Source organism: Mytilus edulis, chromosome 11 (assembly GCF_963676685.1).
Source record: "Mytilus edulis chromosome 11, xbMytEdul2.2, whole genome shotgun sequence".
In the NCBI taxonomy this organism is placed as follows: domain Eukaryota; kingdom Metazoa; phylum Mollusca; class Bivalvia; order Mytilida; family Mytilidae; genus Mytilus; species Mytilus edulis.
Genome location: NC_092354.1, coordinates 80803735 through 80830873, shown reverse-complemented (window position 1 = coordinate 80830873; position 27139 = coordinate 80803735). Strand labels below are relative to the sequence as shown.

Genomic DNA, 27139 nt, shown 5'->3' with positions numbered 1-27139 from the left:
GTACGCACATACTAAATATAGTTATCATATCACTCATAATTAGAAAGAAACAAACATTACAAAAAATCTTTTTTTATTGAAAAATGAGTTCAAGGACAATGGACATATGACAGACAAAAACTTTGTAAAATAAGGCATCTATACCATTTCCACTTGTATTTTTATCCATCTGATGAGTTAAGCCTTTTTCAACTGATTTTTATAGTTCGTTAATATGTTGCACTGTCCCAGATTAGGGAGGGTTGGGATCCTGCAAACATGTTTAACCCCACCACATTCTGTATTTATGTGCCTGTCCTAAGTCAGGAGCTTGTAATTCAGTGGTTGTCATTTGTTTATTTGTTTCATATTTGTTTTTCGTTCTTTTTTTGTACATAAATGAGGCCGTTAGTTTTCTCGTTTGAATTGTTTCACATTGTCATATCGGAGCCTTTTATAGCTGACTATGCAGTATGGGCTATGTTCATTGTTGAAGGTCGTACGGTGACCTATAGTTGTTCTTTTCTGTGTCATTCTGGTCTCTTGTGGAGAGATGTCTCATTGGCAATAATACCACATCTTTTTTTTATATATACAAAGCATGAAGCTGCCAGGTCTTCCACCTTCTAAAATATAAAGCGTTTAAGAAGGTAACTAACGCCGCGGCTGTGGCTGCCAGTGACTATCCCTACGTCGAGCTTTCTGCAACAAAATTTGCAGGCTCAACAAAAACCGACTTATGATTTAGATAGAGAATTTAAAATACAATGCTGGAAAAAACAAAACTGCCTTGTACTACGATATTGTGGTTGGATTCAAGAGACACTGACAAGTTAAGTGATTACAAGCTTTTAATGAAGACACACGTTAAGTAATATTTGTATTTATTTTATCATTTTGTACAAAAATCAGGTCGTTAGTTTTCTTGTTTGAATTGTTTTACATTGGTTATTTGAGTGGTATGGTTTTGTGCCTAGTAAGGCGACCTGAATTTGTTAACTACTACAATATTTGGCAATAATACCACATCCTCTAGTTCTTATAATAGACAGTTATGTTTTTTAGTTTTACATTTGTAAATAAATTGTAAAGTAACAGTAAATAATTGTTTTATCTATTCTTTTTAATTGTTTTTATATGTTGATATCTTTTATTCTGTAGAAACCGTCCATGTCCCAAAATTTGAACCATAAAACAAAGAAAACGCCATGGACCTCAAAAGGAACAACATGGACTGAAATAAGGTCTGGATCCCTGTAATCATCACCTGCAATACGTCCTCTTGCAAAATATCTGTAAATAAACAGGGTTATGTTTCTAAAAATAATATACAGAATTTTCAGCTACCAAAATTTCACATGCAACATTTGTGCAAAGCATAATATATAAAATAATAAACATTTCTTTGATAAAGCAGTTCTACCTTAAAATACAGAACTCTGGTCCACAGTTAATAAAAATCTTATCCATAATCTAATAAATAGATGAGGCCTTACAGAATATAATCAACATTGTGACAAAACATTCATTAGAAAGAACTGCAATGTGTCCAGGATTTAAACTCACTGACTGAAATCGGTAGTATGCAGTAGAATATACCGGTAAAAGGATCAGTAAAGACTGTGAACGTGAATGATACAATGCTTCATACAACCGAATCACAAACTCAAACATGCAATCTATGCAAAAGTTTCGAAGTCAGTCAATTGACCGTAATTGAGGCAACATGGCCAAACAATCTCCGTGGACATAAAATGGGCCAGCGCTTATGCAATTGCATACCAAATATCATTATCCTGTCACTAATGGACATCCTATAAACTGACCTAATTACAAACATCAGTAAGACACTTCAGCCTTATATGACGCCAAAAACAGAAAGAGAAAGTCTAGCTTTTCAGGACTTTGTCCATACTACAAAAGGAAGTGGGAATTCATTTGCAGAAAATAAAAAAGAATTGTCCTTGTTTTATATAAAATCTTTTATTCTGTAATAACCAAATATACAATGCATCAACAACCATAGATAATAAAAAGTATCTTGGGACTGTACACTGAAATGTCCTGGACTAAATGAGGGATTGGTGTATCCAGTTCCTGCCACTCTCCCTTTAGACAAGTACCTACAACAGAAAGATACTAAATGAGGGATTAGTGTATCCAGTTCCTGTCGCTCTCCCTTTAGACAAGTACCTACATGAACAGAAAGATACTAAATGAGGGATTAGTGTATCCAGTTCCTGCCACTCTCCCTTTAGACAAGTACCTACAACAGAAACATACTAAATGAGGGATTAGTGTATCCAGTTCCTGCCACTCTCCCTTTAGACAAGTACCTACAACGGAAAGATACTAAATGAGGGATTAGTGTATCCAGTTCCTGCCACTCTCCCTTTAGACAAGTACCTACAACAGAAACATACTAAATGAGGGATTAGTGTATCCAGTTCCTACCACTCTCCTTTTAGACAAGTACCTACAACAGAAACATACTAAATGAGGGATTAGTGTATCCAGTTCCTGTCCCTCTCCTTTTAGACAAGTACCTACAACAGAAACATACTAAATGAGGGATTAGTGTATCCAGTTCCTGCCCCTCTCCCTTTAGACAAGTACCTACAACAGAAAGATACTAAATGAGGGATTAGTGTATCCAGTTCCTGCCCCTCTCCCTTTGGACAAGTACCTACAACAGAAACATACTAAATGAGGGATTGGTGTATCCAGTTCCTACCACTCTCCTTTTAGACAAGTACCTACAACAGAAACATACTAAATGAGGGATTAGTGTATCCAGTTCCTGTCCCTCTCCCTTTAGACAAGTACCTACAACAGAAACATACTAAATGAGGGATAAGTGTATCCAGTCCCTGCCACTCTCCCTTTAGACAAGTACCTACAACAGAAACATACTAAATGAGGGATTAGTGTATCCAGTTCCTGTCCCTCTCCCTTTAGACAAGTACCTACAACAGAAACATACTAAATGAGGGATTAGTGTATCCAGTCCCTGCCACTTTCCCTTTAGACAAGTACCTACAACAGAAAGATACTAAATGAGGGATTAGTGTATCCAGTTCCTGCCACTCTCCCTTTAGACAAGTACCTACAACAGAAACATACTAAATGAGGGATTAGTGTATCCAGTCCCTGCCACTCTCCCTTTAGACAAGTACCTACAACAGAAACATACTAAATGAGGGATTAGTGTATCCAGTTCCTACCACTCTCCCTTTAGACAAGTACCTACAACAGAAACATACTAAATGAGGGATTAGTGTATCCAGTTCCTGTCCCTCTCCCTTTAGACAAGTACCTACAACAGAAACATACTAAATGAGGGATTAGTGTATCCAGTTCCTGTCCCTCTCCCTTTAGACAAGTACCTACAACAGAAACATACTAAATGAGGGATTAGTGTATCCAGTTCCTGCCACTCTCCCTTTAGACAAGTACCTACAACAGAAACATACTAAATGAGGGATTAGTGTATCCAGTCCCTGTCCCTCTCCCTTTAGACAAGTACCTACAACAGAAACATACTAAATGAGGGATTAGTGTATCCAGTCCCTGCCACTCTCCCTTTAGACAAGTACCTACAACAGAAACATACTAAATGAGGGATTAGTGTATCCAGTTCCTGTCCCTCTCCCTTTAGACAAGTACCTACAACAGAAACATACTAAATGAGGGATTAGTGTATCCAGTCCCTGCCACTTTCCCTTTAGACAAGTACCTACAACAGAAAGATACTAAATGAGGGATTAGTGTATCCAGTTCCTGCCACTCTCCCTTTAGACAAGTACCTACAACAGAAACATACTAAATGAGGGATTAGTGTATCCAGTCCCTGCCACTCTCCCTTTAGACAAGTACCTACAACAGAAACATACTAAATGAGGGATTAGTGTATCCAGTTCCTACCACTCTCCCTTTAGACAAGTACCTACAACAGAAACATACTAAATGAGGGATTAGTGTATCCAGTTCCTGTCCCTCTCCCTTTAGACAAGTACCTACAACAGAAACATACTAAATGAGGGATTAGTGTATCCAGTTCCTGTCCCTCTCCCTTTAGACAAGTACCTACAACAGAAACATACTAAATGAGGGATTAGTGTATCCAGTTCCTGCCACTCTCCCTTTAGACAAGTACCTACAACAGAAACATACTAAATGAGGGATTAGTGTATCCAGTCCCTGTCCCTCTCCCTTTAGACAAGTACCTACAACAGAAACATACTAAATGAGGGATTAGTGTATCCAGTCCCTGCCACTCTCCCTTTAGACAAGTACCTACAACAGAAACATACTAAATGAGGGATTAGTGTATCCAGTCCCTGCCACTCTCCCTTTAGACAAGTACCTACAACAGAAACATACTAAATGAGGGATTAGTGTATCCAGTTCCTGCCACTCTCCCTTTAGACAAGTACCTACAACAGAAACATACTAAATGAGGGATTAGTGTATCCAGTCCCTGCCACTCTCCCTTTAGACAAGTACCTACAACAGAAACATACTAAATGAGGGATTAGTGTATCCAGTTCCTGCCACTCTCCCTTTAGACAAGTACCTACAACAGAAACATACTAAATGAGGGATTAGTGTATCCAGTTCCTGTCCCTCTCCCTTTAGACAAGTACCTACATGAACAGAAAGATACTAAATGAGGGATTAGTGTATCCAGTTCCTGGCACTCTCCCTTTAGACAAGTACCTACAACAGAAACATACTAAATGAGGGATTAGTGTATCCAGTTCCTGCCACTCTCCCTTTAGACAAGTACCTACAACAGAAAGATACTAAATGAGGGATTAGTGTATCCAGTTCCTACCACTCTCCCTTTAGACAAGTACCTACAACAGAAACATACTAAATGAGGGATTAGTGTATCCAGTTCCTGTCCCTCTCCCTTTAGACAAGTACCTACATGAACAGAAAGATACTAAATGAGGGATTAGTGTATCCAGTTCCTGCCACTCTCCCTTTAGACAAGTACCTACAACAGAAACATACTAAATGAGGGATTAGTGTATCCAGTTCCTGCCACTCTCCCTTTAGACAAGTACCTACAACAGAAAGATACTAAATGAGGGATTAGTGTATCCAGTTCCTACCACTCTCCCTTTAGACAAGTACCTACAACAGAAACATACTAAATGAGGGATTAGTGTATCCAGTTCCTGCCACTCTCCCTTTAGACAAGTACCTACAACAGAAAGATACTAAATGAGGGATTAGTGTATCCAGTTCCTACCACTCTCCTTTTAGACAAGTACCTACAACAGAAACATACTAAATGAGGGATTAGTGTATCCAGTTCCTGCCCCTCTCCCTTTGGACAAGTAACTACAACAGAAACATACTAATTGTAAGGTTTGTGTATTATAATAGATACATGTATAAAAAGATGTGGTATGAGTGCCGATGAGATATCTCTCCATCCAAGTTACAATTTGTAAAAGTAAACCATTATAGGTGATCAAAGTCAGAGACTCGGCTGACACCCAACAGCAAGCTATAAAGGGCCCCAAAAATTACTTGTGTAAAACCATTTAAATGAGAAAACTAATGGTCTAAACTTAAATGAGGAACAATAAGCACTTATGAACCACATCAACAAACGACAAACTACTATATATCAGATTCCCGACTTAGGACAGGTCCAAACCAAATGTCATGTATATCAATATACCTTGACTGCTGAACTGACAATTACTGAATTTTAAGTTAAAGGTCTTTAAGACAAAGGTACAACTATAGGTACCACATTAACTTAACATTCTTATGATCCATTAAAATGATTTCAAGGTAACAAGAAACCTGCCTGTGAGACATGTATGCCTTACAATAATCATTTCACCAAACTTAGCTGACCTATTACTCATTTCATCTGGGAAAGTGACTTTACCAAAACAACTTTAAAATTATAAATGAATTTTGATCAGATGAATCCTGCCAGAGACACATGGCCATATAAACCTACAAATAATTCTATAAGTATAGCAGATTTTTTGTTTATAGTATCTAAGAAAGTATCCTTACTAAAAATACAATAATGCTATTATAAGCTATCTACGTTCATATCCATATCAAAGGATATGAACGTAGATAACAAATTTATCCCTGGGGATTTTTAGAGAAATTTGACAACAAAGTTGAACGTGAAAGTAATGTTTTTTTCATTTTTTAAATATCTTTTATTGAAATTTGGGATTTTGACATATTTTTAACAGGGTGTAGCCTACAGGTAGACAAATGTAAGACGTTTTTAATCTAAAGACAGAGAAAGTGAAATGGGTCGAATTTTGCCCTGTAAGTTGTGAGAGTTACATCATAGACGGTGTGACATCAATGTGGGTCATTTGAATAGCTGGGTCAGTAGTTCCATTTACTGTAAATTCAGAAATTATTGCGTGCATTTATTATTGCGATTTTGTCATTTTACACTTGAATGCGATTTTAATTTTTACGATTTTGAGAAAAGTCATGCTTAATTCAGTTAGAATATTACAAAATGCGAGTTTTAATTATTGCGTTTACAACTCAGTCGCATTATTCGCATTAATAAAAACCTCGCAATAATTTCTGAATTTACAGTATTGACAATGTGGCAGAATAGTGATGTATTTACTAAAATGAGTGCAAACAATCGACATTATAAGATTAAGTATCTAATTATACAGACATCATGAATAATCTACAGAATTAAATATTTCATAAGGAACAATCATGGAACTAAGGAAAAAGCGTATGCATTTCCCCGATGTAATGGGTAGAAACGTCTAGGGATATGGGTAAAACACTCAGGGGCTATGGGTTTTGTAACGACGTGCATTAACCAATCAAAATCCTAGAAATATACTAAGCTGGGGATAAACATTTATAATAGATGACCTTTTGCTTATAGACACTGCAGTGTTCTCCCTAGATGTTTCATATAGCATCATTGTAAAAAAAGAAATTTTAAATACCATCAGGTTTCTAAAAATTATAGCATCACATCCATAACACAATCTATAAGAAAATCAATTCAGATAGCATCACATTCAGAAATATAGCATCACATTACCTTGATACTAAAAGGTCCTGCGGAAAACAATGGACAGTTAGAATTCCTTCTTTTGTTGCTAGGCTGATTGTTGAATTTAAAGCAGCAAAATTAACATTCCTATTCTCTAGGAAGTGTTTATTAAACATGTTAAACATGTTAAACATGAAACCATCTGTTTTATAAGACAAACTAAATAAGCTGATTCTCTAATGAGCTAGTTCAAAAGTAATACTTTTACATTTTAACATGTGTGGGTAGATTACTTTGTTGTATTGGTTTTGCTCATTGTTGAAGACCAAACCATGAACTGTAGTTGCTAACATCTACATCATTTGGTCTTTGAAATAAAAAAAGTAAAATCACAAAAATACTGAACTTAGAAGAAAATCAATTCAGAAAGTCCATAATCACATGGCAAAATCAAATAACAAAACGCATTAAAAACGAATGGACAAGAACTGTCATATTCCTGACTTGGTACAGGCATTTTCAAATGTAGAAAATGGTGGATTAAACCTGGTTTTATAGCGCTAACCCTCTCACTTTGATGACAGTGATGGATAGTTTTTTTTATTGATAATCAATCAACATCTATTTTTTTCTTTTCTGAAAAAAATAATATTGATTTAAACCCTACACTGTTTGAACCCTTTCCCCTATCCTGTACAGCAAAATAAGAAATGATAAATTTTAGAGCACCAAAGGCAATTATTGAATGAAAAGACAATGGCAGATTGCAGTCATTGATCAGTATTGGTATAATATAGGTCATTACCTGTACTCGCATGTGGTTGGTGTAAAATCATCTAAAAAGGTGGAAAAACCTGGAGGTATCACAAATGGCTGGTTTCTAGGTTGTACATCATCTGAATCAGGTATATCCTCCTCCTCTAAAAGTAACAAACTGTTGACATCTAACTGTTGGTCTTTAGTCAGCTGCATAGGTTTACGTAAGTTAATGAAGATACTGGTCTCCCCTGCAGGTACATTAGGATCACCCTGTAACACAGTAAATAAAATGATGTGGATCATAAATGTTTCTTGTTTCTCATTTTTTAAATAGATTAGACTGTTGGTTTTCCTTTTTGAATGGTTTTACACTAGTAATTTTCTTGAGCCCTTTATAGCATGCAGTCAGGGGTACTACTTGTACAAGTTATTTTTATTTACTTGAAGAAGTAAAAAAAAATATACACATATAAGTAAATAAATAATGTTTGAATAATTTCCCCTTAATTTTCTCAAAAATGTACTTGTATAAGTAAATTTTTCTTACAATCCAACAATTCATGCCTTTAATGATTGTTCCCAGGTTTGCTCAATTTTTTTTATTAGAGTTCAATGTTTCATCTCATTAATTGAACAAACAAACTGATTGCACAAAGATCTTAAGTATTTACAACCAGATGCTCCGCAGGGCGCAGCTTTATACGACCGCAGAGGTTGCCACATGTGGAGCAGGATCTGCTTACCCTTCCGGAGCACCTGAGATCACCCCTAGTTTTTGGTGGGGTTCGTGTTGTTTATTCTTTAGTTTTCTATGTTGTGTCGTGTGTACTATTGTTTTTCTGTTTGTCTTTTTCATTTTTAGCCATGGAGTTGTCAGTTTGTTTTAGATTTATGAGTTTGACTGTCCCATTGGTATCTTTCGTCCCTCTTTTTGAACCCTGAACGGTTGGGGTAAGTATGGACACAACATTCAAACTTGATTCAGCTCTAAATTTGGATTGTGATTAAATAGTTGACACAGCATAGGTTTTGGACACAGAATGAATGTGGTCAAATGAACTTAAAATAACTTTTTTGTCTTTGAGCAATCACTATGCTGTTAAATACTTATCCTCTCAAAAAAATGTTTGAAGAAATTTTCTTTTTATTTATGAAATCTGAAATGAGAAAAATTTAACCCCCCTCCCCCCACCATTTTTTTTTCACATCCCCCTTTCCCTTTTTTCAAAACTAATCTCAATTCAAATTTCTAATGGAGTTTGCAACAATAACTACTCATTTTAATACATCATAAAATATTAAAATGTCACAAAAAGTGCTTGTTATCACTGAATGGTAAAGATTGTTTAAATTTATCAGTTGGTAGTAAAAGTGAATATTCATTGTGTATTGTATAAAACAATGATTTAAGTTGATTCAACTACTATTCTGGGCAAAGAAAGATAACTCCAATCAATTGAAAATTTCCTGCTATTGCACAATATTGTGCAATTAGATATTTCTTGCTATTGCGCAATACTGTGCAATTGAAAATATTTGCTATTGCGCAATACTGTGCAATTGAAGATTTCTTGCTATTGCACAATACTGTGCAATTGAAAATTTCTTACTATTGCACAATACTGTGCAATTGAAGATTTCTTGCTATTGCTGAATACTGTGCAATTGAAAATTTCTTGCTATTGCACAATACTTAATATAATAATTTTGGATCCTGATTTGAACCAACTTGAAAACTGGGCCCATAATCAAAAATCTAAGTACATGATTAAATTCAGCATATCAAAAAAGCCAAAGAATTCAATTTTTATTAAAATCAAACTTAGTTTAATTTTGGACCCTTTGGTATTTAATGTAGACCAATTTAATTTAATTTATCTACATACACAGTTAGATTTGGCATATCAAAGAACCCCAATTATTCAATTTTTGATGAAATCAAACAAAGTTCAATTTTGGACCCTTTGCGCCCCTTATTCCTAAAAACCTGTTGGGACCAAAACTCCCAAAATCAAACCCAACCTTCCTTTTATGGTCATAAACCTTGTGTTTAAATTTCAAAGATTTCTATTTACTTATACTAAAGTTTAATTTTGGACCCCGATTTGGACTAACTTGAAAACTGGGCCAATAATAAAAAATCTAAGTACATTTTTAGATTCAGCATATCAAAGAACCCCAAGTATTCAATTTTTGTTAAAATCAAACTAAGTTTAATTTTGGACCCTTTGGACCTGTTTGAACTAAAACTCCCAAAATCAATCCCAACCTTCCTTTTGTGGTCATAAACCTTGTGTCAAAATTTCATAGATTTCTATTTACTTAAACTAAAGTTATAGTGCGAAAACCAAGAAAATGCTTATTTGGGCCCTTTTTGGCCCCTAATTCCTAAAATTTCGGGACCAAAACTCCCAAAATCAATCCCAACCTTCCTCTTGTGGTTATAAAGCTTGTGTTAAAATTTCATAGATTTCTATTCACTTTTACTAAAGTTAGAGTGCGAAAACTAAAAGTATTCGGACGACGCAGGACGCCAACGTGATAGCAATATAAGACAAAAAAATAAAAATTTTTGCGGTCGTATAAAAATTGCTCCATGAGGGCTTGTAAATGAGCAGTGTTCTGAAGATAACAGACAAATGTGATTTTCATTGTCCATGAAATTACACTTAAATAATTAGTTAAGACATCTGCAAAGGGCAGATAATTTAAAATTTTATTAGAGCAAAGAAATCATAAGAATTCAATAAAAGAATATACATGTAGGATGACTTTTGTACTCCTACAAGTAAAAAATCTTAATGTCTAAGGGACATAATTCAGCCAATATTTTTTTTAACTTATAAAAGTAAATAAAATTCACTTGTGTAAGTATCCTACAAATTCACTTATATAAGTATATTAATATTACTTCTTCAAGTAATTAAAAATAACTTGTACAAGAAGTACCCCTGACTGGCATGTATAGCTTGCTGTTCTGTGTTGAAGATCGTACTTTGACCTATAATGGTTTACATTTATAAATTATGACTTTGATGAAGAGTTGTCTCATTGGCACTCATACCACATCTTCTTATATCTATTCAGAATATTTGATCTTACTTTGTAAAGAAAAATAGGATAGAATTTTGTGAATGAAGAATTAAACTTAGTTCATAGTTTTTCCATTAAATTCTAGAACTTACTGTAATTTTGATGACCTCAGCTTCTTTCTTAATAATATCATATTTCAACAGGAATATTTCTATCCCATGAGCACTGTAATGTGCTAGAAACAGACCAGGCTGTATCGGGTATACTGGGTCAGGTCTCTGGACTTCTATACGTGTAAGTCTATATTTCTGACTGAAAGAAAAAAGCATAATTCCCATCTCATGAAGAAAGCCTGAAATAAATACACAATGTTTGATTGAATAACTGTGTACTAATAAAAGAGGGACAACAGATACCAAACGGACAGTCAAACTCATTAATCGAAGATAAACTGACAATGCCATGGCTAAAAATGAAAAAGACAAACAGACAGACAGACAAACAATTGTACAAATGACACAACATATAAAACTAAAGAATAAGCAACACGAACACAACTAAAAACTGGGGGTTATCTCAGGTGCTCCAGAAGTGTAAGCAGATCCTGCTCCACATGTGGCACCTGTCGTGGTGCTCATGTTATAACAAATCCGGTAAATTGTTAAAATTAGGTAGGTCACATTCATGAAAGGTATAAATAAACTCATCATAGATACCAGGACTAAATTTTATATAAATGCCAGACGCGCGTTTCGTCTACAAAAGACTCCTCAGTGACACTCGAATCCAAAAAAGTTATAAAAAGCCAAATATCTTTATAGTATCTACATCATATTCTTGTATTTCTTTTATTTCACCTAAATATCTGCTTAATTGTATTTTTTCTCTCTTGATAATTATTTGGTTGTGATTTCTCCTCAATATAACAATGTATGACATAAGGATGTACATATTTTAAATAAGGATATTATCACTTTTAATTTCAAGCAATCATCATGTTTCACATAATCTAAAAAGAGTTGTTGCCCCTTGTCTGTATTGTATCACCCTACATAAGAGTTATTGCCCCTTGTGTGTATTGTATAAAGTTTATAACCCACTTACACATTCTTCATGTAGCACTCTAATCTTTTCTGATCATCTATTGTAAATGGTATGGTGTGTTTATTTGTCTCCTCCTTAATCATGGTAGATAACTCCTGTCAAAATATATAAAAAAAATCTTCTTAATCATGGTAGATAACTCCTGTCAAAATACATAAAAAGATCTTCTTAATCATGGTAGATAACTCCTGTCAAAATACATAAAAAGATCTTCTTAATCATGGTAGATAACTCCTGTCAAAATACATGAAAATATCTTCATAATCATGGTAGATAACTCCTGTCAAAATACATGAAATTTTTACTTAATCATGGTAGATATTTCATTAAATAAGACAAAATTCCTTCTTACTCATGTAAAAAAAGAAAATTTCTCCTAAATCATTGTAGATAACTTTTGTCTAAATATAGGAATATTTCTTCTTAATCATGGAAGATAACTCTTGCAAAAATACATGAAAATGTCTCCTTATGTCATTGTGTTATATACAGAAATTGAACACTGAAGTACAAAGCTTGATAAAATGAAATTTGACTTCACAATGTGTGTTCCTCTTGGTGAGAAAAATTATGAACAGTGAGAGTAGAGTTACAAATAAATCAGATAAATATAGAAAAAAAAATTGTTCAAGAGTCAACTTCAGTTTGTTTTTGTTTTTTATATAATGCATGACATTGCTAAATATTTTACCAACAACAGGTCACCATAAAACCTTTAAGAAATGAGTAAAACCCACACTGTATAAGTAAGGACCTCAATATAGCTCGGCTAAAAATACAAAACCTATTTATGAAAAAATTGAAACTTTTGATGACAAAAGCCAGTTTATAACAGATGATAACATAGAAAAGGTTTATCATTTGGCCTGAAAAAAAGATGAATGATTAGTCCTTAATTCTTTACTTTGATAATACTGTAAATTCAGAAATTATTTCGATGTTTTCATTATTGCGAAAAATGCGACAGTGTTAAAATCGCAATATTTAAAACTTGCATTTCGCACTACTTGAATCAAACAGGATTTTTCTGAATATCGTAAAAATAAAAAAATGCATTTTTAGTCTAAAATGACAAAATCTCAATAACAAATGCTTGCAATAATTTCTGAATTTACAGTAAATAAGTCAATATATATCACTATTAATAACTTACAACAGAGGAACCCTTAGGATGAGCATGGCTTGACATCTGGCAACACTTAAATACAACATCAGATTCTTCTGTTTCCTGTAAGTAATTAATTAAAGCTAATATATCCTGCTTTTTTTACCACCTTCTTGTCATCTTCATTTGAGCTGCGTCAAATAAAAATTGACCTTATGCAAAGAATATCAATTCATCTGTAATCATACTCCAAATTTTCGCCGGTGAAAAATTTTGCGATTTTCATAGATATTTTGGCGTTATTATTTTGGCAGATTCAGAACTTTTATCAATACTTTTGCATGTACACTTTTAAATTGGCTGAATTTATTTTGGCGTTTTTGTTCTATAGGCAAAAATAAAGCGAAAATTTACACCTCGCGAAAATAACCCGCAGCTCATAGAAACAAATTTATGATATAGCACTGTTGTCTTCTTCCTAATCTGTGAACCATTATAAATGTTATATGTTTAACTCATTGGCCCCTAAGAGATTTCTGGAAAATCAGGCATTTTCGACCTAGATTTTACAGACTAGATTCCTACTGGCCATATTATACAATTTTATCATGGGTTTGAACCCACCCCCACTGAAAAATGGTCATTTTCCGTCTAATTTCCGATTTTAAAACGACCTTGAGAGGTGAACATTAACCAGACTGTGTTTCTTTGTCATTCAAGTATTACCCTATAGTTACAGCAGTCCATGCATGCTAACTGGGAGTATATGGGACTTAAGTGTCTTGCTGGCGAATTATTATCGTCAAGTCAGGTCTGCCTAAATGTCCGTTTTTACGGATTTTTGACAAAACGGTGACCTAGATTTTACAGACTAGATTCCTACTGGCCATATTATACCTCTTTGTGTTCCTATACCACCTATGTATGCATTTACGATAATAGTTTATACCTACAATGACTACCAGTTAAGTAGTGGCCATCAAAAGATGCCCACCCCCACCTGATTTTGAACCCTTAAATGGCTTTCAACGTGCCATATTTTCATAAACAGACGTCTGAGAAGAGTTTATGGACCATGAACTGCTTGGTTGAAGTCCCTGCTATCATGACAGTTCAGGTGGGGCAGTTCAAAAAAGGTATGGAGGGTCATACGGGCCATCAAAGAATGGTTGTCGCCATGACGCCTATAGGCGTCATTAGGGGTTAATGGGTTAAGTTAGGGGTGATTATATGAGCATGAAGATTTTTACACAAGGATTCCTGCTTTTGATTACAATAAATAACTAAACTAGAGGCTGGTTAGCTCTAAAGAGCCTGTGTTGCTCACCTTGGTATATGTGCATATTAAGCAAAGGACACATATTGATTCATGGCAAAATTGTGTTTTGGTGACAATAATGTGTTTGTAGATCTTACTTAGTTAGAGGTGGTTATATGAGCATGAAGATTTTTACACAAGGATTCCTGATTATAATTACAATAAATAACTAAAACAAATCCACAGTATATATGTGACTTAATTATTATTGGATAGGGTAAACAGTTTTTGAACTAATTTCAAAGAATTACCTATGGATAAAAAATATTTCTGGCTGTTCACAAAACTCTTATGTGCCTAGGAAATTAAATTATTCAATGTTTGGAAATAAGATCCAAGTGGAAACAAAATATATAAATAATATTTGATTATTATGAGATAAGATGTAATAGTTATATAAGACACATGATGTGTTAGGCTCTGACCCTGTCCATAACATGATAGAATGGAAAACTTTCAAGTTGGTTGCAAATTCCTCAAAAACTTTGGTTTTAGTGAACATCATTTGTGTGCGTTTAGGGACATCGTCAGTTCCTTTCCTTTGTTGAGAGTTGGTCGAAAAACTGATAATGCTACATGTATATTGCATGAATTTTTCGGCAAATCAAATTCTTATATTTGATATTCAGCACAGCTATCATTTATATATAAGGGAATTGTGATTAGATACCTACGGAACAAATATTATTTCTGGTTTATCCTGCACAATGATCATCACTAAGACAATTTTTTTTTTTATAATGAATTTTCTTTATTGTAACAAATAGACTAGCACAACATGTATGAACAAAGGTGTACAGAATGGCATTTTCACATAAAAGAAGTATTGTATAATAAAACAATTGAATATATATGATGGTGCAATAGTAGGTTGAAAATAAATAAATATCTTATAACATTGAAGTCTTACTTGTTCTTGCAATATACATAATTGGTGTTTCAATCAAATTTTAACATTTATTATTTATTCTATGATAGGGGCCCAGGGACTCCAGTATTTGTTATATTCCTCTACAGAGAGGTTTTTAAATGAAATGTATTTTTCTAAATTTAAGTGTTCCTTTAAATAGTTTTTTAAAGCATTTAAATTTGGCAAAACTTCCAATAGTTTTGTTCGGTAAATGTAGTATTTTGAAGATAGAATAATCTTATTTTTAACAAAATTCAATTTAACATTTTCGAAGATACCAAATAAAATAATCATAATATTCAAAGGCAGTTCAATATTTGTCATTTCAAAAGTCCAAATGTTTAGTGCATGCCAGAGACTGGCTACCACAGGACAGCTCCAAAATAAATGTTCTATGGTCTCTGGTCCTTCTTTACAAAATGTACACATGTTGTTACTATTTATTTTCATCTTGTAAAGTAGTGAATTAGTTCCCAGAATTCTATGGATAATTCTATATTGGAACCAGCAAAGCTTAGTGCTTTTACTATATTTTGTATACGAAGTGTGTATTTTTTTCCAGTTAATACCAGTCATATTAAGATGGTTCTCCCATTTTTCCTTTGCAGCAAATGTAACATATTTGTCATTCAATATTTTGTACATGTCCTTTGAACCTTTTTTGGATTCAAAAAAGATACTTATGTTAAAAGGTAGTATTGCATGAATTTTTTTCTCCTTTACTTCAATATTGATCTTGTTTAACCACTCATTAAGCGAGTGTGCTATTCCATAATAATGTAAAATATTTGGCCTAAATTGATATAATTGTTGAAAATTTTGATATGACATAACTTTGCCCTGGTCATCTAACAAATCTTGCACTGTCCAAATTCCCGCATTTGCCCAGTTTTTATAATAGACTCTTGAACCACCAATTTTAAAGTTTTCTACCTCCCATAAAGAATATGATAGAATATCATCAATACATCTTGGTTTTCTAATTTGATTAAGGGTTTTCCAAGCATCAAAAATCTCTTGCCAAAATTTATTTGATGACCTTTTAATAGGCCCAATATAACTTATTTCAATAAAATTTATTTGCTCCACAATAGAGACTAATCTCACCCACTTTGAATTCGAATTATATAAACGTCTCACCCATGTAAGTTTTAGTCCCTGTATAAATGCTTTCAAATTTAGCATTTTTAAACCACCCATATAATAATCTTGACATAAAAGATCTCGCTTGACCTTATCTGGTTTATTATCCCAGATAAAAGCATACATTTTATTTGTTAAATTAAGTAACATATTCTCATCTGGACTAGGGATAGATAGAAACAGATGATTTAATTTAGCTATGACCAAAGTTTTTAAAATGGTAATCTTTCCAAAGGGGGTGAGATACTGTTTTGACCATTTTTTCAAAGTGTTGTCTATATTATCTAAAACCGGCCTATAATTTAAATTAATCATTCTATCTAGGTCGACTGAAAACGTAATTCCAAGTAGTTTAAATGTACTGGAGCCCCATTTCAATCCCCACTTTACACAAATTTGATCCTGACTATGTTTTTTGCTACCTATCCAAATAACACTTGTTTTTTCTATATTTATCTTAAGTCCCGAGATTTCAGCATACAATTGGAGAACACGAAGAGATGCATCGAGTGATTCTGGCGAGCCATCTAATATCAAGGATGTATCATCTGCATATTGAGAAAGTACAAACTCTGTATCATCTATAGTAATACCCTTTATCTCCCTACTATTTCTCACCAAAATGCCTAATATTTCTGCACATAGCAAGAAAATATAAGGGGATAAAGGATCTCCCTGTCTACAGCCTCTCTCTATAGTAAAGAATTCTGACAGACAGCAGTTTTGTGTCACCGCAGCTGTTATATTGTTATAGAAGGTTTTAACCCAGGATATAACAGATTCACCAAAATTAAAATATCTTAATGTATCATAAAGAAATGACCACGATATGGAATCGAATGCCTTCTCAAAATCAATCAGCAGGAGAATTCCTGGAATATTATTTTCTTCAGTAAAATGTAGAATATCATATATTAATCGACAATTTTCACCTATATATCTACCTGGAACAAAACCAGTTTGATCCGAACTTATTAATTTTGACAAAACAGATTTTATTCTCTCTGCTATACAGCTTGATGCCAATTTATATGTAGAATTAAGTAAAGTAATAGGTCTCCAATTTTTAAGAAATTGTTTTGGTTTGCCATCTTTTGGAATACATGTAATCACTCCCTGCCTCTGGGTGACAGACATTTGGCCCTTCCCATATCCAAAATTTATAGATCTAAGGACAAATTTACCAATATCAATCCAAAAAAATTTAAAAAATTCTGCAGTGTAACCATCAGATCCAGGACTTTTGTTATTTTTCATCCTCTTTAATGCTGCAGTTAATTCAGAAAAAATAATATTTCCCTCCAATAATTGCTTTTCATCCTCACTAAGCTTCGGTATCTCGTCATAACAACATTCCCGTGTTAAATCAACCTTTTTTAAACAATCTTGTTTTCTATAAAGTTTTTCATAAAACCCCTTCTTCATGATACTGACTATGTTAAAGAGATTAAAAACCTCATAAGTATAGTAAAAGAACAATATGCTGTCAAGATATATAGAGATGAAAATTTACAAAATATTGACAACTCTGAAATTGAATTTACTGTTGATGACCAGTTATTTTTCGAAACTTTACTCACAGAAATACGTGGTAAAACTATTTCATATGCCTCTTATAAAAAAAAGGAAGGTATAAAAATTGAAAATGAAATTATTTCAAAATTAAAACAATTAGAAGAAAATGCTCTAACAGTAGAAAATCTGGAAGAGATTGATCAGAAAAAAGCAGAACTTAAAATATATAGACAAAAGAAGGTTCAGGGACAATATGTTAGGTCAAGAAGTCAGTGGATTGAAGAAGGAGAAAAACCTACCAATTTTTTTTAAATCTAGAGACTAGAAATTATATAAATAAGACTATTCAAAAACTTACTTTAGAAAATGGTGTTATAGTGGAGGAACAAAAAGAAATTTTAAATCACTAAGAAAATTGATGAACATTAATAGTGCAGGGATACAGGCATCCCCTCTATCTGGTAAATGATGTTCTAAAATCTCACACAATGGACGTGCTTTTTCCGGTGACACACACTCGAAATTGGTCTATCATATCAGGTTCATTTTTATGTTCATGTTTTTCCCCAATCATATTGTGCAAAATGTCCTTGATGGGTTCTTGATTAGAAAAATAAAATTCTTATTCTTATGTGACTGATATTTCCTCCCAGGTGGTGTATGTAGATTTAAGAGTCAAATACACCATCCACATGTGTGTGTTCTATACTTACAAATTCTATACTCCCTGGATGTGCCTCACCATATCCATGTAAACACAGTATCTCTGTTCGATTCTTAGATTTATTAATGCTGATACTATACACTTTCTTAGGACGTAATGGCCCGTGAATGTCCGATACATACGGTGGTTTGTATTCTGTTGCTAAAAGTCTGCCATTGTCTACCTGTACATATAGAATCATACATAAAACTTAGAGATGAAAAAGGATTTTGTAGCTTCAACATTGAAACTATCCAAAGTAAACACTACTGTAATCCAACTTATCTTCATGATTGATTTATTTTCTCTATTTTCACATGAAAAATCGTCATGATTACATAAAACTTGGATTTTTCCTTATTCATCTTCATCAAGTAGAGGGTCTTGGTGGCCGAGTGGTCTAAGTAGTTACTACTGTAATCACTAGCCAGTCAACACTGAGGTTGTCAGTTCGAACCCCACTCGTGCGGGTGTGCTCAACTCCAATTTTAATTGGATAGGATTGTCAATTTTTCTATCGAAGGTCAGTGATTTTCTCTGGGCACTCCTTCTTTCTCCATCAATAAAAACTGGCCGCCACAAAATAGCCTAAATACAGTGCTTAAAAGTGGCGTTCAAACACCAAAAATCAAATCTTCATCAAGTAAATTTAAGAATCACTAAATTAAATTGCTGCAAATCAGTTGAAAAGGGCAAAATGTAAAAAAAAGTATCTGTGATAATAAGTTGGTTTACAGTACATTTATATGCAGTTTCTTAAACAACGCTTGTGTGTCATACTAAAATTCACCTTCATATCTTAATGAAGTTTAACATTCATGATGACACCTGTTATTACAAAGTGCACAGGTTTGTTAGATAGTTGTCTCACCGGCAATCATACAAATCTTAGGAAGAACTGGTCACATTTAAACACTTTATATCTCAGCTGATAAGCAACCAAACAAACAAGATATATAATACATACTTTAACTTGTATCAGTCCACCATAGGGCCTCATGTTCCTTCTCCATAACCCTAGACATCTCCCATATCTGTGTAGAACTGTAAAAATTTTTATTAACACACATTGGTTAGTTTAACATATCTGTGTAGAACTGTAAATTATTAACACACATTTGTTAGTTTTACTCTGCTAGAGCGCTTGAGTTCATCAAGTGTTTGAGGGCAAAGTTAGTGATTCTCAATTGGTATTTTCTGTATATATATATTTGAACACATGAGTACACTAGATAGAGTTAAGATGTCTAAGCTTTGTGTACATTGCTCTTTTGCTCTTTCGTTTTGCTTTTTTGTTTTGATTGTCACCATGGCACTTTCTTCTGTTTCATCAATATTTTTTGAAGAATGACTTATTTCCCCTTTTTAATATTTCAGTAGGAGCAGGAGATGCCTGGATTCAACAGTTTTGTTTAACTTTGAATCACTTGATTTTAATCTTCTTAATTAAGTTATGAGATTTGAGTATCGGTTACCAGATGTCTCTTTAGTATAAATTTCCAGTTTATTAAAAAAAATTCTTTAAAAACTTAAAGACTTACCAATGTATGAAACTGACCTTTTGTATAAATATTATAATATGTTGTGTCCCATTCCTCCACTTCTATATCACAAACTGTAAAAAAACAACATCAACTTATTTACTTCTGTATATTTCATTTCGTATAAAAAAGAAGATTTTTGGTATGATTACAAATGAGGCAACATTTCACAAGAGACCCAATGACACAGAAATTAAGAACTATTGGTCACTGCACAGCCTTCAACAATGAGTAAATCCCATACCACAAAGTCAGCTATAAAAAGCCCTAAATGACACATGTAGTGTTTGTTATTTGAAGTATTGAGTGTTGACTGCAATTCTCTCATTGATCATGGGGACTAGTCTTGAATGGTGTAGGGACTGGGAATGCCTAAAGAGATCCATCAACCTTCAGTGCAGATCTTTGATGTGTTCTTTAATTATTAGAAAATTTATATATAAATTTAAATAACAACTTATGCAGTTCTTTTATAGTTTCTGTTTAATTTATTAACAACATGATTATGGTGATGTACTGTTAGCCATACCATAGACATTTTTATTTTGGCATCAAAACACTATCTTGTTAGATTAAGGTTTTGGTTATTTTATTATATTGTGTGTTTGCTGTCTCAATAACATATACCTATCGTCTTGTCTTACACTTACTTTGCTGACACAGTTTCTGCCATACAATATCAGTTCTACATATTGATCTAAGTTGTGTACAGGTCCCACTTAAACGTCCTATATCTCTGCTGGGTAAATCTTTAAGTATTCTGATGATCAATTCTGGTGGTAAATTTGTTAAAAGTACTGTCATACTGACCGTCACATGACATTATTCATCTTAGTCACAGATGTCCTCATTCATTATCTGAAAAATAAACAAAGATTAAAGTCATTACAGATAAATATTTTAATGGTTATCAAAAATATTGAAGCATGATAACATGAAACAAAGGTAAACATTGCACCAGTGACGTTGAGTTAAATCAAAGCACTGTAAGCGCTGTAGGCAGTTAACCAAAAAACCCAAGGCAAACATAATTATGAAAACTGTGGCAATGTTGCTTAAGATTTTTAAAAAAGAACGAACATTAAACATTCATATATCATGTATATTGTACATTTATGTTCATTTAATGAATTAACCATTAAGGCAAATAATTCATATTCAAGGTTTTCAAAAGCAACACAAATATCAAGTATATTTTTTTCATGGTCATGAGCTCGAGTCTGCAGTGGTACAAGTTCGCAATGATTGCAGTTGTTCTAGTTGATAGTTAACGTTGGTATTAGTTGACTGTTTGTAGTTCAAGTTAACTATAGTACAAGCTTGTTTAAGTATGAATGGACTTGCTTCCCTTGAAAAGAAAACTGAGATTGTTTTCTACAGTACAAAAGTTATAAGACCCAAATCAGACAAATGTTTACTACATACTACAGGGATCAAAGGTGGGGTCTAACTGACCTGCCCATAGTAAATGTAAATGACCCCCACCTTCACCCTTAATCCATGATGTCTAAGTTTTGGAACAAAATGGCAAGTAATTATAAAACAGTTGGTCAAACATTCTTGGGCTTGAAAGATATGTTTTCTTAAAAATGAGCCATATCAAAATGAATTTTTTATAGGACCAGATATAATTCCAAATATAGTTAAGGTAAATTCTTTAAACCTACTCATTTTTTTTCCATCAATAAAATTTTATAATTAACAAGAAATTATTGTAATATAATGCTGTTACGTAGTCTCCCAAATAAAGCTCCCATAATTATTCATTCTTATGGTAGCCTGACATTGGGCAAAGTCTAGTACACATTGGTTAAGTCTAGCAAAGTGATATGCATATGTGACGCCTATGAGATTGACCTTGAATGTCATTCAATCTTTAAGAAATGACAAACAGGAATGAATATGGTTTACGGGTTGGTATCTCAATCTTTTACAAGTTCTCAAAACACACACAAGAGGGGTGGGGTGACCCTAGGGACTACCCCTATATTTCATTTGATTTTTTTCACTGTCCCATACATGAATATATATGGTTTAGGGGTGGGGATCTCAACCGTTATCAAGTTTTTAAACAGGAGGGGATGGGGTGACCCCAGTGACTTCCCCTATATTTCATTTGATTTGTTATATGGTCAAATACATGAATATATATGGTTGAGGGTGGGGATCTCATCTGTTTCCAATTTATCAAACAGGAGGGGTTAGGTTGACCCTAAGGACTCTCCCTATATTTCATTTGATTAGTTCTTTTGTCCCATACATGAAGATATATGGTTTAATTAAAAGGTGGGAATCTCGACTGTTTACAAGTTCACAAACAGGAGGGGTGGGGTGACCGCAGCGACTCCCCTATATTTCATTTGTTTTAGAGGTGGGGATCTCAACTGTTTCCAAATTCTCAAACAGGAGAGTTTGGGTGACCACAGGGACTCCCCCATATTTAATTTGATTTGTTATAGTCCCATACGGGAGTATATATATATATATATGGTTAAAGGGTGAGGATCTAGACTGATTCCAAGTTCTCAAACAGGAGGGTGTACAGTAACCCTAGGGACTCCCTTTATAATTCATTTAATTTATTGTATTGTCCAATACATTAATATATATGGTTTAGGGGTGGGGATCTTGACTTTTTCAAAGTTCACAAACAGGAGGGGTGGGTGACCCAAGGGACTCCCCCAGTATTTCATTTGATTATTTATATTGTCTCATACATGAATATATATGGTTTAGGGGTGGGGATCTGGACTGTTTCCAAGCTCTATAACAGGAGGGGGTGGTCACCCTAGGGACTTAATTTTCCCCTACATTTCATTTGTTTAGCTATATAGTCCCATACATTAATGTATATGTTTGAAGGATTGGGATCTCAACCGTTTCAAAGTTAACAAACAGGAGGAAGTAGAGTGACCCACAGGACTCCACCTTTATATCATATGATTTGCTTACATTCAGGTATCATATAATCTAGTTGCACTTTTTGTGAAAATAAAGTAAGAAACTTCCATCTATTTTAAATGACCCTACAAAATTGAGAAAAAAATACCCATTGAAATTGCAGGAAGATGTTTAGACTTTAAAAGCATCTCACATGCATTATCAACATTTATCACTGATAAAGAAAATTTATACTGTCACCAGGAACATATTTATTGTTAGATATACTGTTCCCAGCTGTCACATTCTATTGGATTTTGACATTCAAATTTGTCAAAAAGTAATTTTGAGTTTCTGTACAAAATATTTTCTGCTTTTTCTTTCTTTCACATATATCTTTTGGTTTTCAATTCTAGTGTTTATATTTATTTACCATGCATGGATGTATTTTGTCACCTGTATGGAATTTTTTTATTTGATCGCCAAATCCGGAATTATTCTTATCCGCTTCCGGAATCGGATCCGATATTGTAATTGGCATCCATTTTGTTTTCAATGTTGTTTTGTCAGTCAGATACGATTTTACTCGAAATTATTTGTCGGCGATTTTCTGTATAAAGCTAGCGGTTGAACAAAATGAACATCGCTGTCATGAATAATAATGATGAAAATAAGTTTTGAGATCGTTTATTTGGAGACTTTGGTAAAAAGGTTTGCAAAGTTATTTATTATTTTCTTTCAAGTGGCATGTCGGGCGTAGCTAGTAACCAAGTCGAAAGTCCGACTGCAAAAGTGGAAGGTCGCGGACCTCGTATCACCGCTAATTTGAACCCCTGTCTACATATTGAAAAGATACGCAAATTTCGTCTTCTAATTTAAAATTGCCGCCAACAGTACGAATTTTAATAGACTACTGACGTAGTTGACTACGTATTGATGACAAACAATATTCCTACGACTTTTGCCATTTGGGAAATCTAAACTACCTGTCTTTAGAAATTTTCGGCGATTAAATATTTCATACATTTGTTCTTTGACATCTTAGCCAAAAGCTCAGGGGATAATAAGCTACATAAGGATTCCTTATGTGCTCTACTTCCTACGTGCAACTTCAAAACTTTTGGATAAATCGACGATCATTTAAGGTTTTTCTGGTCATATTTTTTGTAATCCAGAATTAAAAGTATGAAAAAACTGTTCAATTAGTTATAAATAACAATACTATTCAGCTAGATAATAACAATGGCACGTATTTCAGCATTTATTGGGTAGAACACAAATCTAGGGTGCTCGCATAAGGCAGCTTAACTGCCTAAAAATGCTTACCGGTGCACTGACACAATTATCAAATTTAAATTCAATTATGATGTTGACTATATGGTTAACCTCAGGGCAATCACAAGGTGTCTCAGGCAGGTGTCATGAAAGTAATTTACTTTCTAATAGAAAATCGATGACACAGATGGCAGATTCCATATAAGAAAGTGAAACAACTCCCATAAGCATGTTAGGCAAAAATCATAAGGAATGAACTTCTGTTTTTGAATACATGCTTTACTAATAAAGATTTGACAGACTTTATTTTTTCATACATACGATTTGACAGACTTTATTTTTTCATACATAAGATTTGACAGACAAATTGAGTTTCTGACATAAGATTTTGACAGACCTGATTCTGACATAAAATTTTTCATACATAAGATATTTTGACAGACAATATATATATTTGTTGTTTTTGACTGACATTTGGACATTGGAAATCAAATCCTAGTTGAAAGTCATTTTTAAAACTTCTGGAAAATACTGCAGCCTAACATCTAACAAGATTTCACCTCAGGTCAAACAATTTTAACTGTTAGCACATTCAAATGTTTCAGACATAAGAAAACAAGTTTGACAGATCTTATGTAAGAAACATATAAGTTTAAACTATTGCTTGAATAAAGTTAAATAAAAGAATCAACAAGTGTTTTTTCTTATGCACAGCATGATTTACAGTTTTAACTGGCATAAATTGGAACCAACAATGATTTTGAAAGATTTTACAGCGATGTTCCTGACATAAGATTTATTGACAGACACTGAGCTATAAAGCAAGATATTTGAAAGTGAAAAAAAATATATATCACAGATGTTTTTGACTAAAAAAAGTAACAGATTTGGGAACAGGGATGTTTGAATAACCTGACTACACTATTAAATACCAGTATACATGTGTCAACATAAAGCATTGTGACACATAAACATTGTGTAAAAAAATGGGAGTTAATTCTGTCAAATTTTTTGCATTTTTTCAACTTGTTTTATTCATTTCTACTTTAAACAGAAACAATCATATCCAAAAATTATTTTTATAATTTCATCTAACATCATTATTCATCAAAACATTCACAGATTATGTTTCAAATAACAGTAATTATTATTTTTTTCTATAATTTATTCATTTTGACAGACATTTCCATTTCTTACATGGAATCTGCCAGATGTAATTTTTTTATAGCACATTGCTACAACAGCACACTTGTGTTTTTGATAAAAGTGGCAGGGCAAAAGGACAAGGCTGAGGGGATCATGGGCATTGTGCCCTTCTATTTTGGGCTAACGAGACCACTGTATTGTGTGTAAATACTTATTATAAATATTTTAAATTTGTAGCAAAGGCTTATTTTTATATTATAAATTTAATACTTTAATTTTCCTTCATTCAATGGATGCAGTCCTAGATTACTCTGATGTACAAAGGCTGTTTTGCAAGATAAGGGTCACACGGCCTTAGTCCAAATAATAATGACGTCTGGCAAGGCTATTTTTTTCTTGGACGTGTACTGTACCACCGTCCCAGCTTGTCTGTCAAAACAGCCATTGGACGTTCGAGTCTTGGACTTCTATGGATGTGTGACGGGATTGCTTCCCTTAGAAAAACTTAGTAGATACTTAGTCAGCCGTAAGCGGTTGAGCTAAGGAAGTACTTCTTTAGCTCAGTCGGTTAGCGCGCTGCCTTGTAACACAGAGGTCCCGGGTTCGAGTCCCGGTGGAGACAAGCAATTTTGTAATGAAATTTGTACTCACCCGTTACATTGGCCCCCAACAATAATAACCCACGGTTAGAAGAATTACCTAGCCAGGTTAAAATATAAATATAAAAAAGATGAAAATATCATCATTATAGAGTATAATGACTCTTGAGGTGGGGGAAGTGTGACGGGATTGCTTCCCTTAGAAAAACTTAGTAGATACTTAGTCAGCCGTAAGCGGTTGAGCTAAGGAAGTACTTCTTTAGCTCAGTCGGTTAGCGCGCTGCCTTGTAACACAGAGGTCCCGGGTTCGAGTCCCGGTGGAGACAAGCAATTTTGTAATGAAATTTGTGCTCTCCAGTTACAGATGTAGTGACATATTGTGCTGCAACATCATTTTCATTACTACCAGCTATATATATATATATATATAAATCTATCTAAGGTGTGAGTTTTAATCCCTTTGACACAGTTGAGCTGTTGAGGGACAAAAAAAATGTCAGCATAAAAATCCAGTTCTTACACTGTCATGACTGTTGGTGTAATTTTCAGACTTATATATAAATCTATCTATAAATATACATATATATATATCAAGTATATGGATCTGTCTTAGAGTTGTCATTTCTTTAGACGTACTTATCATAGACATATAATGATTTATTTCTGCTCAGGAGAGATGCAAAACAATATGTACAGGAAGATGATACGGGAAAATAATACACGAAACCGGATGACAAATTTATATTTCCGGAATATCAACTTTCGTGTGGTGCAGGATCTGTAACGAGGTAACCTGGTACTCGGTTGACTAATACACTTTGTTCATAGCTAGTGATGCGTAATACAAGCGGATTCCATTCGAACCACCTTTGAGATGACTACGGATTTTTGTGGGTTTCGTGTTGCTGAGTGATATGTTCAGTATACTTATCTTATTTACCAAATCATAAGGATCATACCAACAAAATTGTTCACGATGACATGTTTTCAGTAGTAGTAGTAGTATATTCTGGATTTATAACAGCTGTCAAATGAGATTGCGTTAGAGTTCGAGCAAGAGTTTTACTTTACACATGACTGAAACTGATAAATTTCTACCGGA

The 27139-nt window shown here is 33.7% G+C and overlaps 1 protein-coding gene across 3 annotated transcripts; it reads right to left on the bottom strand.

Moving 5' to 3' along the window:
* Window positions 1-851: 851 nt before the first annotated feature.
* On the bottom strand, window positions 852-26755 carry LOC139496394 (F-box only protein 31-like). Of its 3 annotated transcripts, none has more exons than XM_071284968.1 (10): window positions 26674-26755; window positions 20788-20995; window positions 20155-20211; window positions 19564-19640; window positions 18607-18780; window positions 13056-13130; window positions 11903-11997; window positions 10951-11110; window positions 7812-8035; window positions 852-1272 (listed from the first exon to the last, which is right to left on the bottom strand). In XM_071284968.1, the coding sequence occupies exons 2-10, from the start codon at window positions 20939-20941 to the stop codon at window positions 1113-1115; spliced, it is 1176 nt and encodes a 391-aa protein (XP_071141069.1). In that variant the 5' UTR covers window positions 20942-20995; window positions 26674-26755; the 3' UTR covers window positions 852-1112. The 3 variants fall into 3 exon arrangements, with proteins under 3 accessions (XP_071141069.1, XP_071141070.1, XP_071141071.1); XM_071284969.1 differs by lacking the exon at window positions 852-1272 and adding an exon at window positions 1938-2102; XM_071284970.1 differs by lacking the exon at window positions 852-1272 and adding an exon at window positions 5107-5191.
* Between the last annotated feature and the right edge of the window lie 384 nt (window positions 26756-27139).

Excerpts from the sequence above, each read along its gene's own strand:
- LOC139496394 (XM_071284968.1), bottom strand. The coding sequence starts at position 20,941 with ATGACAGTACTTTTAACAAATTTACCACCAGAATTGATCATCAGAATA. Across the intron at positions 11,998-13,055 it reads ATCCTAAGGGTTCCTCTGTT|GAGTTATCTACCATGATTAA; the intron begins GTAAGTTATTAA and ends ATATTTTGACAG. Across the intron at positions 8,036-10,950 it reads CTGAGGTCATCAAAATTACA|GGTGATCCTAATGTACCTGC; the intron begins GTAAGTTCTAGA and ends ACTGTGTTACAG.